This window comes from Copidosoma floridanum, unplaced genomic scaffold (genome assembly GCF_036245765.1).
Source record: "Copidosoma floridanum isolate Cflo_tuat_1 unplaced genomic scaffold, Cflo_Japanese_pri ptg000020l, whole genome shotgun sequence".
Classification (NCBI taxonomy): domain Eukaryota; kingdom Metazoa; phylum Arthropoda; class Insecta; order Hymenoptera; family Encyrtidae; genus Copidosoma; species Copidosoma floridanum.
Genome location: NW_028321897.1, coordinates 27663107 through 27680000, shown reverse-complemented (window position 1 = coordinate 27680000; position 16894 = coordinate 27663107). Strand labels below are relative to the sequence as shown.

Below are 16894 nucleotides of genomic sequence, written 5' to 3'. Positions count from 1 at the left end.
CGAAGTTAAATGCATTATGCATATCGTACGTGATATTAAATTACATTTTTTTCTATTTTTAAAAACAATTTTTGTGCTTTTTTAATATCTGTTTTGCATTGCAGAGCATCTTTTTTGTACTGCAAAGTAAAATACGTAATAAAAAAATCATGTACTACTATGATCTACAATTATGCCGTCAAGCACAAACTGTAAAAAGTATGAGTTAATAGTTACAGTTTAAAAATCTGGTTTTTATTCTGAGAGCGCTAGGGTTAAAACCCTTAGAAAATTTTTATTTTTGGTTAAAAGTGATCAAGTGTAATTTATTAAGTTTGACGTAAGATTTGAAGTTTATTTTATACCAAAAAATAAATTAAGGTTAGTTATACTTCTTACTCTAACAAAATTGGAAAGCACTCTTATACATTCGCCGTGCCTAAAAATGTAGAAATGGCGTTTTTGTTTTTTAAAACTGATAAAAAAAGTTAAGAGAAGTTGATTGAAAAAACTTTAGATTAAGATTTTGTGGACTTTTAAAAGATTATAACACATGACAGATAGTTAGTAGGCCTGAAAGAAATTTATGTAATACTGGAGTGTGTTTTGGCAATGAATTAATTATTATGAGAAAAGACTTGCTATTAGCTTATAACATCAGATTGAAGCCGTTACCAAAGTATTTAAATAAAAATAACTGTTAAATTATACTTTTTATTGATTTCTTTTTACACTTAAAATTTCAAGTTAATACTTGTAATATTGGTTGTGATGGTAAAAAATGTTTAAAATTATTATTTAAAATAGGAAACGAAAGAATTGAAACTTTTTATATTTCTAACAAATAATTATCAAATGATGCCTGTCCTACAATATTTAATAATGACAATAATTGCTTACACAACAGTAAGATACTTTTTAACATAACTCATATACTTTTCTGCCACGAATAAAATTTAACGTTAAGTATTTGGAAAAAGTGTTAGTTGTTACAGCATGTATAATGTTGTGTTAAAAGAAGGGACTTAATTGTACTACTGTACAACAAATTTATAAAGGTGACCCAAAAAAATACTCATACATCTTAAATTTATACAAAAAAGTAAAAATTAGCCCCTTTTAGAGTGTGGTAAGAAAGTTCTGGGCGGTCAATAAAAATAATTTTGTGTGGGTAAGCATATTGTTATCGACCCCAGAAACATAAAATACTTATACTGTTTCAAACAACTCTTACTAAGTGATGGTATTTTATTATTTCAGGGGTGATTTGGGGAAGCTAGAAAAGTTCGGGGGTAGTCTGTTTTGGAAGAAATTGGCTTACTTTATTAGTAGACACTATAGAAATATTTGCTTATATTCTTTGACCCCCACTCTTGGATTCAAAATCAATCTTATTGACCCTCAACCTCATTACCGCAAGGTAATGAATAGTTACGTATAAGTTAAGTTGTTTAGCAATATAATTTAATTAAATCACTATTGAAGTAAAAAGCAAACAAAGTAAACATCAAAGTAATTAAATAAATAAATATACTGTGTTAACGAAATTGAATTTTGGTATGGTCACGTAGAGTATGTGTTATAAAAATATATTTTTCTACTTTGAGTGTGTTTGTTAACTTTTGGACCTGGTGTTTGTCCAATCATCAAAACAAGCAATTAGAAGAAACAGCAGTACGAATTTATTAATGTGCATATTATCGAGTATAAAGTATGATAACTATTCAGTAGTTGTATGTACGAAGTTAATTTTGCCTCATCGGTGGTATAATAAAAAGATTAAATTAAGTATATTTTTAAGAGTTTAATTTTTAGTGTGTCTGTGGTACATGTATAGTGAGAGCACGAGGAAAATTGCGTTAGTGGTTAATAACGGGGCTTTAAGAGTCTATTGTAGGTCTAGTAATCGAAGTTTGGAGACCAAAACAAAGAGAAAAATAACCTTATTTTTTATTATGTTGTTAGAACATACCATCGCAAGAGGTGTTACATGGTGACTGGAGAGCTGTGAAGGGCTGCGCGGGGTTACTTGCATCTCTCAATTGGAGCAATTATATAATATATGATGTAATATTAAATTAACATGGATCGATTTTATGTTTATAGTAATCATAAAGTCATGAGAACAATTTAAAACATGTGTGCCGGCTAATATGATGAAGAATATCTTAAAATAAATATGCTTAAATGTAAAAAATCTGAAAATAGTAAAATATTTTAAAATCGATATGTAAAGAAAAATAAACAGTCACTTTAAATTAAAATAAATGAGAGCAGGAAGAAAGGAGGCACTCTAAAAACCACTTAAAAACTTAAAAATATAAATGAGTAGAAACAAAAGTATTACTTAAAAATTATGTAGTTATTTCTTAAAGATTTATAAGACCATAACATGGATAGACTCGTTTTATATGTAGGGAGGATAGTAAAAAAAATTAAAATTAGTGCTGAGAAAAAAGTAATGAAGTTTGAAAACCAAAAGACTCTTAGGATCATATAAAAAAACAATTGCTTAGTCTAACAGATATTGGCTTAAAGGAATAAAGTAAATGAACAAATAAAGAACAATGAATATCCTAGTTATTAAGAATTTTAATATTTTTTTTTTTGTACGCTTGAGTAACTTTAACGCACAATATGTAGAAAATTTATTGATACTTATACTTATCTGTAAAATAAAATTTGATAAAACAGTATTTTGTTGTAAGGTACATACTTAAAACAAACTTTTTTGCAGACACTTCGATTTTGACTTGGAAAAGACGCTTTATTTCTTTATTGCTGGACGGTATGAGTTTGGAAATAAAGGTGCAGATATATTTATTGAAGCTTTAGCAAGATTAAACCATTATTTAAAAGTTTCAAAGGTGGATATAACAGTCACAGCTTTCTTGATTTTTCCGGCTAGAACTAATAATTTTAATGTTGAATCTCTGCGTGGACATGCTGTAAGTGTACTTTACTTGATTATCTAATACTTGCAAATGATATATACTAATAATTCGTTGGCAACTACAATCGTTTTATATTTTTATACACATTTAGTAAATTATAAAGCTTCAGTTTATCACACCACAATTAGTTTACATGTCACTTCGTTGCATAGAATTTTATACAGTTTTTCTATTTAAAACCTTACGCAACGTATAATCAAGCAATTACTTGTTTAATACAAAACTTTCCCGTAAGCCCACACCTTACTAGTAAAATTGACATATCCTACCGTCAATTATCAAATAAGCTTTTATGTTTGAGTTCCCTAAAATATCTTATTGTCATAGATGAATTTAGCATCGATTGGCGTAGTAAAAATTGGGTAAATTTTTATTTTATTACGCTCAGTTATTTCTTTTTTTCTTTTATTCTTTATTGCTACTTTTTTTGGCAAGTCGCAATATCGTGATTTTGTAAACTGTTAACCTTTCAACATTACTTCTGAATTGAGATTAAACTTTGTACTAAATGAATTTTAAAAATAAGAAATTATGAGATAAGTTTTTTTCCACTTTCCTATCTTCGTTATAGAAATAGTCTAAGTCAACGAACTTAATACAATCTTTCAAATTCATTGAATTTATCAAATACTTGATATTTATTGCTTTTAAATACCAAGCTCCATTATGAAATTATAAAAACCGAATGCTCAATAATTTTTTTTAATTATGAGTTGTATACCTGCTTCAGCAATATTGTGACCTATTACTTACTTAATTGAACAGAGCTACCGTCACAAAACTTGAATTACGCTCGCAGGCTCTAAACAATTTTACAAAGCACTTATCTTACAACACTTATTTGCTCGTTAAATTGACAACGAATATCGTACACAGTTTTGATATCAACGTATATCAAGATGTAAAATCTCAAAAATCAGCATTTTCAAGCATAAACCTCTGTATAAATATCGTACCACGATTATTCTTGTGTTAATCAAGAGTAAAAAGGTAAAGTTCTTATACATCCTATAGATTCTCAACCTGTAATATTCTTCTCAAATGCAAGAATATGAAAAACTCCTTGCACATGTCAACATTGGCCTTTTTTCATTTATTGTACTAAATTAACATAAAATTTGAAGAGTGAGATAAGTTGTATCTTTCAAGCGAATGTCAGACTTCATTTAGTGATTAAGCTGCGTGTTTAAAGCGTGCATTGCAAGAAATTATAAGACTAAGTTTGGTGTGCAAACTATGTAAAAAAAGCTCATATAAATTAGTCGACAAATAATTGTGTATACTACCACTGTATACTCACCTATACAGTGAATCAAAGAGGAACAAGAAAAAAGTACCATCAACCTGGGTTCCAATGTTCAAAGCAGGTGCCTAATTATCATTATCACCATGAGTACTCTTGTTTATAATTATAATCATCGTTGCAGTCAACGTAGTAAGATCTTGTAGTAGCATGCCCGTAAGCAGCAGCTAACCAACGATCATAGAAGTAAGTTAACTTAAGATAAACTATAAATTGTTAAAACACTGTAAATTTAAACTTGAAAATTTAGAATTCATATCGTTTGTAAGAATTAATTATTTGTGGCTTTACCTAATTTATTAAGTGATCAAGTAAGACATAACTAACTTGTCAATTTTATTTCCTTTTAAAATTCAAATATTTTAAGATTGAAAATTCTAACTGATAAAAATAAGATTTTAGTTTTTAATTTATAAATGAAGAACAAAAGTACAATGTACAGAGTAACGTTTGACAAACACGTTTATAAGGCAGTGAGATGGAAGGATAAATTAAAATACACAACCACTGCGTTACATTACACAAAAATTCATGTAGTAGGTCAACGTCATTTCAGCGTATGACACACTAACACCATTTGATGCGTAGTACTCGAGGAAACTCAACACCACAACGCCGAGTCAATGGTTTACAAGGAAACCATGCAAATAAGGCTTTCAGGCCAATGACTGGTTCCTGATGAATGAAAATAAAATTTATTTGTTTGTAAAAGGGATGTATATATTCTTTACTCAGAAGTTCAAACGTAATATCGAACTAAAATTTGTTTGTCAGTTATTCCATGCACTCAAAAACTGTTGTTGTATAAATTGTAATACTTCATTGGTTACATTTTTAAATAATGCTGATGAGACGAAAATCTTGAACTTACAATACTTTTATTTAAAAATTTTAGTCAATACTTCACCGTGTTTGTACGGCCTCTTCAAGGCCTATTATCACTGAGTGTTCGGAATACTTCAAGGGGATGGGGTCACTGATTAAAAACCGAATGCCAAATTCACAAATATTTACCCCTTTTATTCTCAAGTTATCATATTTTACGTAAACCTCTTGTACGTAATCAAGTTATATACCACTTTTAAGGGGTCGTACCCATATGCCGTGGACAGCTTTAGAGGGAGGGAAGTTTGGTTGCACCATACGTATGTTTACGCTAAGGTAGGAGGACCAGGCAATAAATTCAACTGTGACAAAACATTTTTTTAAATTCTCAGATATTAGCTTTTAAATCATATGTATCTCGTAGTTAATGTACGAAAATTTTGTACTTCATTCAAAATCACTTTATTTGGAATCCCATAGTTTTTGTTGATTAAGACTATCTTCGACAACATTGCTAAATATGCTTGTACTTAAATTTATACTTATTATGCCTAACATTGCTCCGTTTACTGTTATGCCTCGTTTTAAAAAATTGTCACTGTAACATAGAAAAAACTTTTATTTTAATATTAAAGAGTAAATAATCACAAGATATATTATTTAAAATTTTTTTTCGAAAACGTAGAAAAAAAAATATAAATCAACGTAACTATAGGACGGGGAAATTTAAATTCTGATGTGCACTAAGTTTACATTGAGAAGGAGGGGTCGAAAAATCGAAAAATGTCCACGGCATTTGGATACGACCCGTTATTTAGATTTTGATCAAAAAAGGCCACTTGATGGATTACGACATGAGTAAAACTATTTTATAAAAATTGAATCATAAAAAAATAAGTATGGAAATGTTAACTTAATTATGAAGAAGCATGGTCGTAAAAAAAGATAAATATTCAATTGGTCTCAGTTTTGTATTTTTAAATTAAATAATAGTGTAAGCTGTATCACCGCACAATTCTCAAAACTATCATTACAAATGGGTAATAAAAAAAATAACGTTGAATGTTTTATAAAACTTCTAAACTAAGGACATTTCTGCAAAAAATGTTCAAACAATATTACTTATAATTAATTAAAAATTTTATACTTATATCATACTAAATATACTTACTTCTTAAATAACGAAATGTTAAATCAGATGAGTAACAAGGGGCCTAACTGCGTTTTTGCATATAAGGTACTACTGATATAAAAGAACAGTGGTATCGGTATTGCTATTTTGATTCCTACGACTCTTGTCAGCTTGTGACATTTCAGAAACTTTTTTTACTTTCGACTTTTTGCCTTAACTGCACGGTGTGGAAGTATTTCGTGCAGGCCCCTTGCAAAGTTCCCCTCAGACGACTCGGACATCTATCCTATTGGGTACTATTTACAGGGTGCGGCGATTGTCTCAAGCACACCACAGCTTTTATCAAAAATAATGAAAAGATATTTTTCAATAAACCATCTGAGTCAGTGTACCGACCTTATTTTTACCAACAGAGACTTTACTTGGTGAGCTGGCCAGGTGTTGGCTTTTCTTTAAAAAGAAAGCCTCTGGCGATACACACATGACCAGAAAAATTGACCATTAGTTATAAGAATCGGATGAGTGATTTTTTGGCATCCTGGGTACTTATCTCACAAAAAAGCTCGAGAAAAACATCTCGAAAGTTTTCAACAGGAGTCAAACCCACAACCCCTCAAGTATCTCTGGCTGAAAGGCTAGCATGCTAACCATTAAATAATCCAAGCTCTGATACATAGGAGTATCATATCATATCAGTGGTGTTATTTTTTTAAAGTCGATATTTTTCGCGGCAGGCTTGGTAAAAAAATTCATAGATTTTACGGGACAAAAAAAAGAAAGCCTTAGAACACAATGTACATCGAGTTTTGCTTCACCTCTAACGTCAGTTAGATGTATTCTGAATAAGCTATTAGTTTATAATTTCTTATGATTAATAGCGTTAATGTTATTTTATAGAGAAAAATATTGGATACAAAAAAGTTATACTTCTTAGATAGTGTCATGTACAGTATAGAACAAACTGCGTGAGATGGGCTTCAGCTATTATCAGAAAGAAAGAGGACGAATGGAGGGGGAAAGAGCATAAAAAGGCCCGCAGCAATGTCTGCAGAGCTCTAGAATGCGGGGACTAGAAAGAGGATGGTTTCAATAAGTAACTTGGGACTGCCGAGCGCCTTCCCTCAAGGAAATAGAGCAATAAAATGATTGACTAAGTTTAACTGCCATATTGTTATTGAACACGCTGAGCCTTCAGCATCCCACGTAACAGTTTGAGTGCTAGGTGTGGATTAGGCTTCGCCATGAAAATAAATTTATTTTTTTTACCTTCATCCATGATTTCTCGGAATTTTTGGGTGACCATTGGAAAGCACACATAGTGCAGTACAACAACGGGTGCAGAAAATTTAAGGCTATTACCTATATCTACTGGTGAATAAGGAAGGACAAGGGACAACAACCATTTTCAAAACGACCTATCATAAAGATAACGACTGCTGTTATATTAATGCTCATTATTTCGTCTCTTGTCTTAAAGTAAGTAACAATTCCCTTTATCTTTTTAAATATACGAAATAACTGTCCCTTGGGGCTGTTTTGTAAAGGGACTTACGTACAAAAAATATAATAATAAATAAACTAACTACGACTAGTTCTGGTCGCTCCAGTAACTAGCAAAATAGAAATATTAAATAGAAAATAAATTAGGAATCTTTTTTATTTTTTTCTCATTTCTTTGTGCGTAGTTTGAAATCGACTAAAATAATTAGGTTTACATCACTGTAAAAAAATAAAAGAATAATAATAATAATAATTATAATAATAATAATAATAATAATAATAATAAGAATTATAATAATAATAATAATTATAATAATAATAATGATCATAATAATAATACTAAAAATAATTATAATAATAATACTAATAATAATAATAATGTTTGACCACGAAGAAGAAGCAGACAACGCAGGGCCTGGTTTAAGTGATATGTTTTTTATGACGTAAAAAGATTCCGATACAATAAAAGTTATGCTTGTACACGACCACTAATCGTCTGCACTCTAAAAAAAAATGGATAAGAAAAATCAAGTCCTAATAATTAGAATGTTTAAAAATATAAAACCAGAAATTTCTTTTAAGGAAATTCCTAACACAAAATTAGCAGAGGCAACAAGCGAGACAGCAGAAATAGAGGTGTTGGAACATGCACTAGAAAAAAATAGTGGTTGACAAAAAACGTGATCAAGTCAATATGGAAAGGCTAGACAAAACGAGTGACAGGAAAAGTATCCTAAAAGACGTAGAACAACATTTTGTCCCATTCTGTGACTGGTCATCTCTGAATTTCAATGACGAAAATTATAACTACTATACGTCAATCAATAGGACTGATAGGCTAAGGTGCGAATACAAAGAAAATCATCATAACATGTGCACAAATAGAGAGTATCTTTGCCCTTCGTTAGACCGACTAACTTAACCACCGTATACCGATAAATAAACAGTCAAACTTCTTACAAAAGATACAAGATAACATACGGATTATTTCTCAGCGTCAAACTATGCAATTTCTTCCTTGTACTAGGGCAAAAAACAGATGTATCATTGGCTTCAGGCTCGAATTTTAATGTATTAGGCTACCTGAACAACGCACTAAATGGTATACCTATACTTAACGGAGACCCTACATGTTTTTCGTTGTTTGAAAAAAAAAATTAAAGCAAGAAAATGATGTCTCCAATCAATACGAAAAGTATTTTATCAGAATTTAAGAAAGCAAGTTAAGAGGGTTAGCAGCAGATCAGTTTGGCATACGTTTATCTTTATTTAATTCTATAGATGACTTTTTGTCGGCCCTTTCCAAAAAATTTGAAAACACAGGAGGAATAGAGAACTTATTGCCTCAATTAAGAACACACATGCAGGGTAATAATAAGTCAGTTATTAATGATTGCAGACGTGTCCAACGGCTTTATAATGGCATTACGATAATACACAAGGCAAGCCACTATATGTCGAGGACCGAGAAAGATGTGGCAAAAGTTAAGCCAGATAAAGAGGTCTTAAGACATTTTATTTATGGCTTAAGTACGCCCTACAGCTAGAACATAGCGGGCAGTTGGCCAGTAACATTAGAAGAAGCAATTGGAGAGGCTATAACAATAGACAACAAAATTAGCCGCTGCAGAGAAACAATAGGCAAGGGATTAAGTATAATGAAAAGGACTCTAGAAGACAACAAAATGTGGTAGTAGACCTTGTGAATAGCAAATCACTTGTGGAGAAAGCGGATGCAAATAAACAGAGTAATACTCGCAAAGACAGATATTGGTGCTTATATTGCCGAGAGTTCAGTACACATTCTAATAGCGGGTATGAAAAAATATGACAGGACGCGGAAAATGGAGTCATAAAAAACCTGGAGCTGCCCAAGGAAATCAAGAAAGGAACCAATAATAAGAGAAATTACAATAAAAGTAATAACTATGATAACAATAACCGCCAAAGAACCAACAACTATAGAAATTTTGGCGAATATCAGGGGCAGAATAATAGAGGTGTTTATAAAAGGGATAATTATGCGAAGAATGATTATAGAACAGATTATTAGAGCGCATGGTGGCTCGGTCGGCTGGTTTGTGGGACGACACGCGGGGGACTGTGGGTTCGGTTCCCGGCCAGTGCAACTCTCCCGAGCAAGTATCTCTGTGATTTTTCACATGTGCTTTTTCACCACGCAATGCTTCTCATGAAGGGTTGGGCGATCTTCTTGCAGCAAAAATTGTCTACCATATAGATCCTTTGCTCTCGAGGTGGTCTATGTGACATCATCAACGTGCCAATGAAGTACAACAACTGTATCAATGCCTACCACATAGATCCTTTGCTCTCGAAGTGGTCTATGTGACATGATCACCGCATCAACAAACTACAAAAGTGAATCCAATAATGTGTAACCAATAATGTAATATGTAACAAATATAATGTTAAATATGCTTTACTGTTCTAAGGCTATATATACTCGCTTACAATAAAGCCTAGAAATAAATACACTTTGTAAGTAGGTATTAATTAAAAAAAAAAAAAAAAAAAAAAAAAAAAAGAACAGATAATTATAATTATGCTGCCAGAGAAAATAACAATGAAGCCAATAGAGAAGGCCACAGTCATTACAGGATCAGTCAGATCAATAGTAATAGATATTATAGTGAGAATTATAAAAGTAATTAGGCTGCTAGATGGGATGGCTCCAAGGACAAGCATTTTAACTCCCAGGATGTTTGACGTGCTCCCCAATCATTGAACACGACAGTGCAATAAATAAAGAAATTCACAAGAGAAAGTTACGAGCGTTTGAAAAGGGTGTGGATAATAATAAGCATTAGGTGTCGGAGACTTATGCTACGACGTGTACAGATGAGGCAGTTGCCGACGAAAAAGAATCGATGAATGCTTGGTTGGGAAGCAAAGGAAACAACACACGCTTCGTGTCATGTCACACAAAATACAAAGAGAAATTATTCATCGAGTCCGAGCGCAACAAAAAAGCTATAATAAGACGACTCTAGAGTGAGGAAAAAATTCTGAGGCTAAGAAGAAAGATGAGCAGCAGTTATTTCGCAGAGTAAAAAAAAATTTTATGTAAGGTAGGATATACACTACCTACATTAATTCTAAAAAGCCCTTATATGAACGAAGGTGTGGCATTTTAAGCCATTACGGGCGCGGAAATTTCAATAATCAAAGAAAATTGTCTTGATATTGGAGTAGCGTGAAACAGTAGATAAAAATAAAAAACAAAAGGCGTAACGCATGAAACTTGCCAAACTACGGGATCTAAAAGATTACCCCTAAAAAATTGTATGTGTACCCTACATGTGGTTTTCCATGACTTTCCCATAAAGGTGGAAGGTATCATAGAAGATAATATTTTTAAGTTGTATAACGGCCAGATCAATGCTGAAAAGAATGCATTTAAATTAAATGGAATTGAAGTTCACCTACTAGAATCAGCATGTTTTTAAATTGTGCTGAAAAGAAGGCAAGTTATACATGCGTATATAAAAAAGTCGTGGAGTTGCACAGAAAAACTGAAATGGGCTAGGTCCAGCTACAGAAGCTTATTGAGGGCATTTTGTTCAGTAATTTTACAGCAACGAACAACAATGGTATGGTGTATATCGAATATTTAACCATATCAAATAAAATAATAAATGTACCAGTCCCAGTGGTAGATTTGTTAGAGTGCGAGACTACAAAGAAAGCTGACTTATCTGACGTCAATGGAGATGACGAGAAAACATTAGAAAGAGCTTTTAAAAGAATGGTCGAAGCAGCTAAAAACCTTGGAGGGAATGAAGAGCTAGGTCATAAGATAAAAAACAATGCTAGCTGTGCGTGTGCGAAAAAAAATATCGCGGGAAACGAAGGTTGTGACAAGGACGGCCATGACAACAAAAATACTCATGTACTTAAGGAAAACATTAAAACAGTGGGCTTAAGTAACAGGAAGGCCCGAGTCGATAAAACAATGAAGTAAGTCAATATATCGGGATGCAACAGAGAAGAGAAAAAACATATGTGAGGGCTTAAAGAAGTGGACCCATATGTTTTTGGACTTGACGGGGAATAACTAAAAGCAACAAAGCTTCTAAGACATAGGATAAACATGGCTACAGACAAGCCTATAGTAACGACGTGGTACAGATACCTGCTAGCTGTGAGAGAGAAAATGAAAGTTGAGATTAAGAAGTTACTTGAAGAAGGCATAATAGTGCCTTTAGAATCGCTGTACAGCTTGAACGCGTGAATCGTACTAAAAAACGCAGAACTAGATGGAAAAAAACACTTGAGGGTGGTAACAGATTTCAGGCAATTTAACAAGATAACAGCAGGCAGTGGTCACCCACTTCCTTTCCAGAGTGATATACTAGAAATATCGTGACACCACGTAAAAATACTGCAGTAGACTTGAAGCAAAGATTTTTTCAGATCGAAATACATTGAGACAATGCCCATAAAACAGCGTTATCGGAAGCTGATGGGCATTACCAGTACAAAAGAATGCTTATGGGTTGTACAGATTTTTGAAATACGTTTTCACGAGTGATAACCCTATCACTGGCAGAGCCGCAAGGCCATGTGGTAGAGGTATATCTAGACGATATAATGGTGTTTGCTTTTCTCAAAGAGCATCGCAAGCGCTTCATAAAATTGTTGGAGCGATTGTTTAGAACAAACCATACAGTTCAGCCAAGGCAGCGTCGATTCTTATGACGTGAGGCGAAAGTGTTAGGTTATATTGTAGGGAATAGTGAAATAAAAACGAATTTGAAGCGAATCAAAGCTATAAGAAAATATCCCAGGCCTACAAATGCAAAGAAAATTAAACAGTTTTCTAAACCACTGTCTAAACTTCTGAAGAAAAGTATGGGGTTTTAATAAAAAGAGCCGCATGAACAAGCATTTAAACGCTTGTAAGCGCACTTTACAGTGAGCCTGTGCTTGAAGCATCTGACCTGGAAAAACTATTTGTAGTAACAACGGACCCATCGGACCATGCTATTATGGCAAAATTAATTCAGGGAGAAATAGGGAAAGACAACCCGTGCGTGTACGCCTCTAGATTCTTAAAGGGCAGATAACTTCGATACCCTACATATGATAACGAATTTTTCGCAATAGTATCTGCAAAAAAACCGTTTCAACTCTATGTATTTAGCTGAAAATTCACGGTGGTTAGGAACCATGAGCCTGTTAAACACTTTCACTCACTACAGAAACCAGAAATACAATTTAGTAGTCTCAAAGCTGCATTAAAAGGCTATGAATTTAATATTGTTTGTAGACCAGGAATAACTCATAAGGTACCGGAGGCACAGTTCCAAAATGCAATTTCAGAGAAAAAAGAGAAAAACTTTGAACTGCCGTGACAAGGGTTATATGAACTTAATGAAGAGCAGGAGAGGGATGGTAATAGTGATCTATATGCGCCACTTGCACGAACATGTAAAGTATGGACAAGAAGGAAATAAAAAACATGATAAGAAAGGATAAGAAATGGCAGATAAAAATATCAGATTCGGACAAGTCAAACAAAGGGTTAAAAAAAAAGCATCCACGCTAGATAAGTAGTTCAAATAAGTTAACATTCAGTGAGCACAGCAATGCAGATTCATAATCAGGGTGGCTGGTAGCGCGTAAGACTAAATTATAAAAGAGCAGAGCCGTATCAGAAACAATAAATAAGAGATAAACCTCGTAAACAAAAAGTGCAGATTATAGAAGAAGATCAGAGAAAAAATATTCAAGTAGGACCTTGAAACTATGGTGAAGAACAAATTTTATGGCAGGGTCCAACCGATAATAAGTTAGCCTACATACGTAAAAAAGCACGTATGAAAAAAAAGGTGGAGATAACAAGCACACTTTATTCAGAACTAGACATGCAACCGAAAATACAACACAGAAACCATAAAAGGCAACTAGATACCTTGCATAGATACCTGCCAGATTTTTTAGTCACACTAAAAATAGAAAGTCTTTTAAAGAAAATGATCATAGTGAGCTGTGACTCACTGGTGGCTTTAAACGGAGAATCCAAATCAGCAAAATATCAGGGATTCAAACTAGCCGAAACTAGCCTAAAAAACGAGAAAGGTAAAGAGCAGGTAGAAATTGTAAGAACAGATATCATAGAAGAAAGTGTGAGTGATAACAAGCACCAGGGTCACCAGCAAGCAAAGGGGGATCTGGTTTGCAGAGTTGATCAAAAAGAGAAGAAGAATCATTGACCCTATAGATACTTTACACAGGACAAGAATGGAGGCAGGTATGCTGAGCAAGAATAATAATAAAAGAGAGAAAAAGAATGACCAATGGGCCCAGGTTCACGAGCAAAGTGTGCTCCAAGAGAATAAATAATAAACAGCAATTAAAAATACTACATACCGTCAAGGGGAACCAACTGACGCCGAAGAAAAGGGCACAGAGTATACCGTGTAGTGAGAGTGAGAGTATGAACGGAAAATAAATCGATGGGATACACAGACAAAAGAAAATCCAGGAAAACGCATGGAATTCATCAAAAAGATCGGAACGATACTTGATGACTTAATAGATAACTTTCAAGCGAAGATTGGACTAGATGTCAAGCGCCGAGACTTTAAGCCAGGCATCAAAATAGATGCTTGGGAATCCGATACTACCATCGATCGACCTCTAAGTGTTCCGTTAGAAGGAACTGATAATAATACAAACATACCTCAATAGCCCTTGATAGAAAAAACGGGCTCAGGAGATAAAGACAACTACATTAACGAGAAAAATACTTCACGTGGGTTACTACAGATGTATAAAAACCAATCAAGGAACGAAAGTACGATAGAAGGAATAATGAGCAATTATAATAACAAAGGTGATAAGGTTGAAAATAAAACAAAAAGTGGAAATACATCCAAACGTAGTTTATAACAAAACTGTGTGGTGCCGAATAAAAATTTTTAACTTATAAAGTAACTTCTGGCAGAAATACCAAATAACTGCTTATTCGATTCACTTATTTTGTCCTGTGACATGCATTAACTGCACTTAACTGCACGAAAAATCCGTGATATACTACAGTGTTCGGAGTGAAAAAATATGTTTTGACCCAGAGTAGGTCGAAAAAATCCTGCAGTCCGATACAGAATAGGGAAATATTGACTGCGTATTTCTGTTCGTACATTCGATGCCTTTATTACATCATTTTTAATCTTTACATTAATTTTACATCTTTGAAAAGGTCTTTGCGAACAATAAGACATTGATTTCACGGAAGATTTTTGACACAATTGTACAATGCACTAAAGTTTAACTAAATGTTTTTGTAGGTCAGTGGTTTGAAATATATCTTCAAAACTGTAATCTTCCGTTGACAGTTTTGCACGAGCATATAATTTGTTTAATGTTTTTAAGTTGTATGGAGTACAGTAAGAAAGTATCATTTTAACCAGTAGTATACGTAAGCTTGTAAAAAAAATCTTGGTGAAATTTTCTTCGATTATAATTAGATATATTATTTGGGTATTACTAGTGATAAATTTCGGACGTTGCTTATATTTAACTATTGTGGAAAGAGTTTTAGTTTGGAAACCAATTAACGGCAATTTAGTTATGTATATTTTAACTACAGAAATTATTTCCTCACAAAATTGTTAAGGTTTGATCTTATTATTAATCTAATTTCTAATTAGTCATATATTATCAAAATAATGAACAAACGTAAATTTTTACGAAGTTCACAATAAAGTAACAAACATCATTTAATTATACGGGCAAAACTTGGCTGTTAAGGAAGAAAAAAATTGTATAAAAATAATATTTCTTATAGTGGATCACAAGAGTTAAAAGGAAAAAAGCTGCATTTCACAAACACATATCTTGTGGCCAACGTTTTCAAATTTTTTTTTAAATGGTAATGGAAGAATTAGAGTGTACAGTTGATCCGGGATGCAAGTGCATATTGGAGACAAGGAATGGTGTGTATGGTCTGCGGCGACTTTTTAATATGAAGTGAAAGTAGTTGAAACGGTGTCGTTTCCAATAAAAAGGGTGCCAGAACTAAAGGTATAAACATTTCAACGTAGTAATAATTGTAATAATAATAATGATATTCATGTAGTCTTTTTTTTTTTTTTTTTTGTAGATTCAAAGGACAGAATAGCTACAAAAACCGAGCCAGCGTGTATGTTAACGGAGCCTTGAATTGGCATAGGTTAGAAAAGTATCTAAGCAGGATGTGTTCAATCTGAAATCCTTATTTACTCTGGCTGAGATGGTAATTGACACCTTGCCATAGGTGGAAATTTCTGCCAAATATTCGACCTTTAAGTCTTATGTAGGTGAATATTTGGTGTGGGAAGTCGACCCTGCTTAGGAACCAAAAGAGGAAAAGGGAAAGAAAAAATGAGCAATAATATACATAAATATGTGTCTACAAAGACAAGATTACATTTTTTTTATCAATAAATGATTTTATGATTACAATTGAAGAAAAATTTTTTTATTTTTATTAAAGTACCTGATTTTCCTATGACTTACAAGAAAATGTAAAAAAAAATAAATGAGAACAATTTTTTGATGCGTCGGTAGACGTCTGTGAAATAGTGCGTGTCGCCCTACATCGTTTGTTTTACTGCGCTAAATTTCTGAATGATTCACAGTGGCTGTTTCCAACTGCACATTTGATAGATGTTTACGTGTGTAGAACGTTCTTCTTCTTTGTTTTTGTAAGGGACCTCGATATTCCTTACTTGTTTTTCTTTCTTTATAATAGACATGTATTTATATAAATGTATTTTTTTGGAGAGAAAAAAAGCGGCAAAAGTATTAGAATACAATATTCTGCTGCGTCGTCAGACACGTGTATGCACAGACAGCCCCTCGTATCTATGTAATTGTACGTATGTACCGCCGAACTGCGTCACACTTACATGTTTATATATACAGCTGTCGTTCATACTGCATATAAGGTAATGTTTATATATGTATTTAGCTAGGTGAGAAAGATTAAAGGAAAGGAAGAATAGAAGGTGGAGAGATACGAAAAAGAGAATAACAATAATAATTATATAGGTGTATGATAATACTAATGTATACCTTGTGTAGGTAATTTGATAATTTTCTTAAAGGGTCATGTTTTGGTCCCTGCAATATGAGTGTAAATAGTATTTGTGTCCGTAGAAAAGCACGTTCTTTAAGTTAGTATAGGTTGCATTG

The 16894-nt window shown here is 32.9% G+C and overlaps 1 protein-coding gene across 3 annotated transcripts in view; it reads left to right on the top strand.

The window, feature by feature from the left end:
* GlyS (glycogen [starch] synthase) overlaps window positions 1–16894 on the top strand; it is a 1005553-nt gene that overhangs the window by 530562 nt on the left and 458097 nt on the right. For all 3 annotated transcript variants that reach the window (XM_089593760.1, XM_089593761.1, XM_089593759.1), the window contains one exon: window positions 2717–2927. In XM_089593760.1, coding sequence (XP_089449886.1) covers window positions 2717–2927 — 211 coding nt within the window. The remainder of the gene's footprint in view (window positions 1–2716; window positions 2928–16894) is intronic.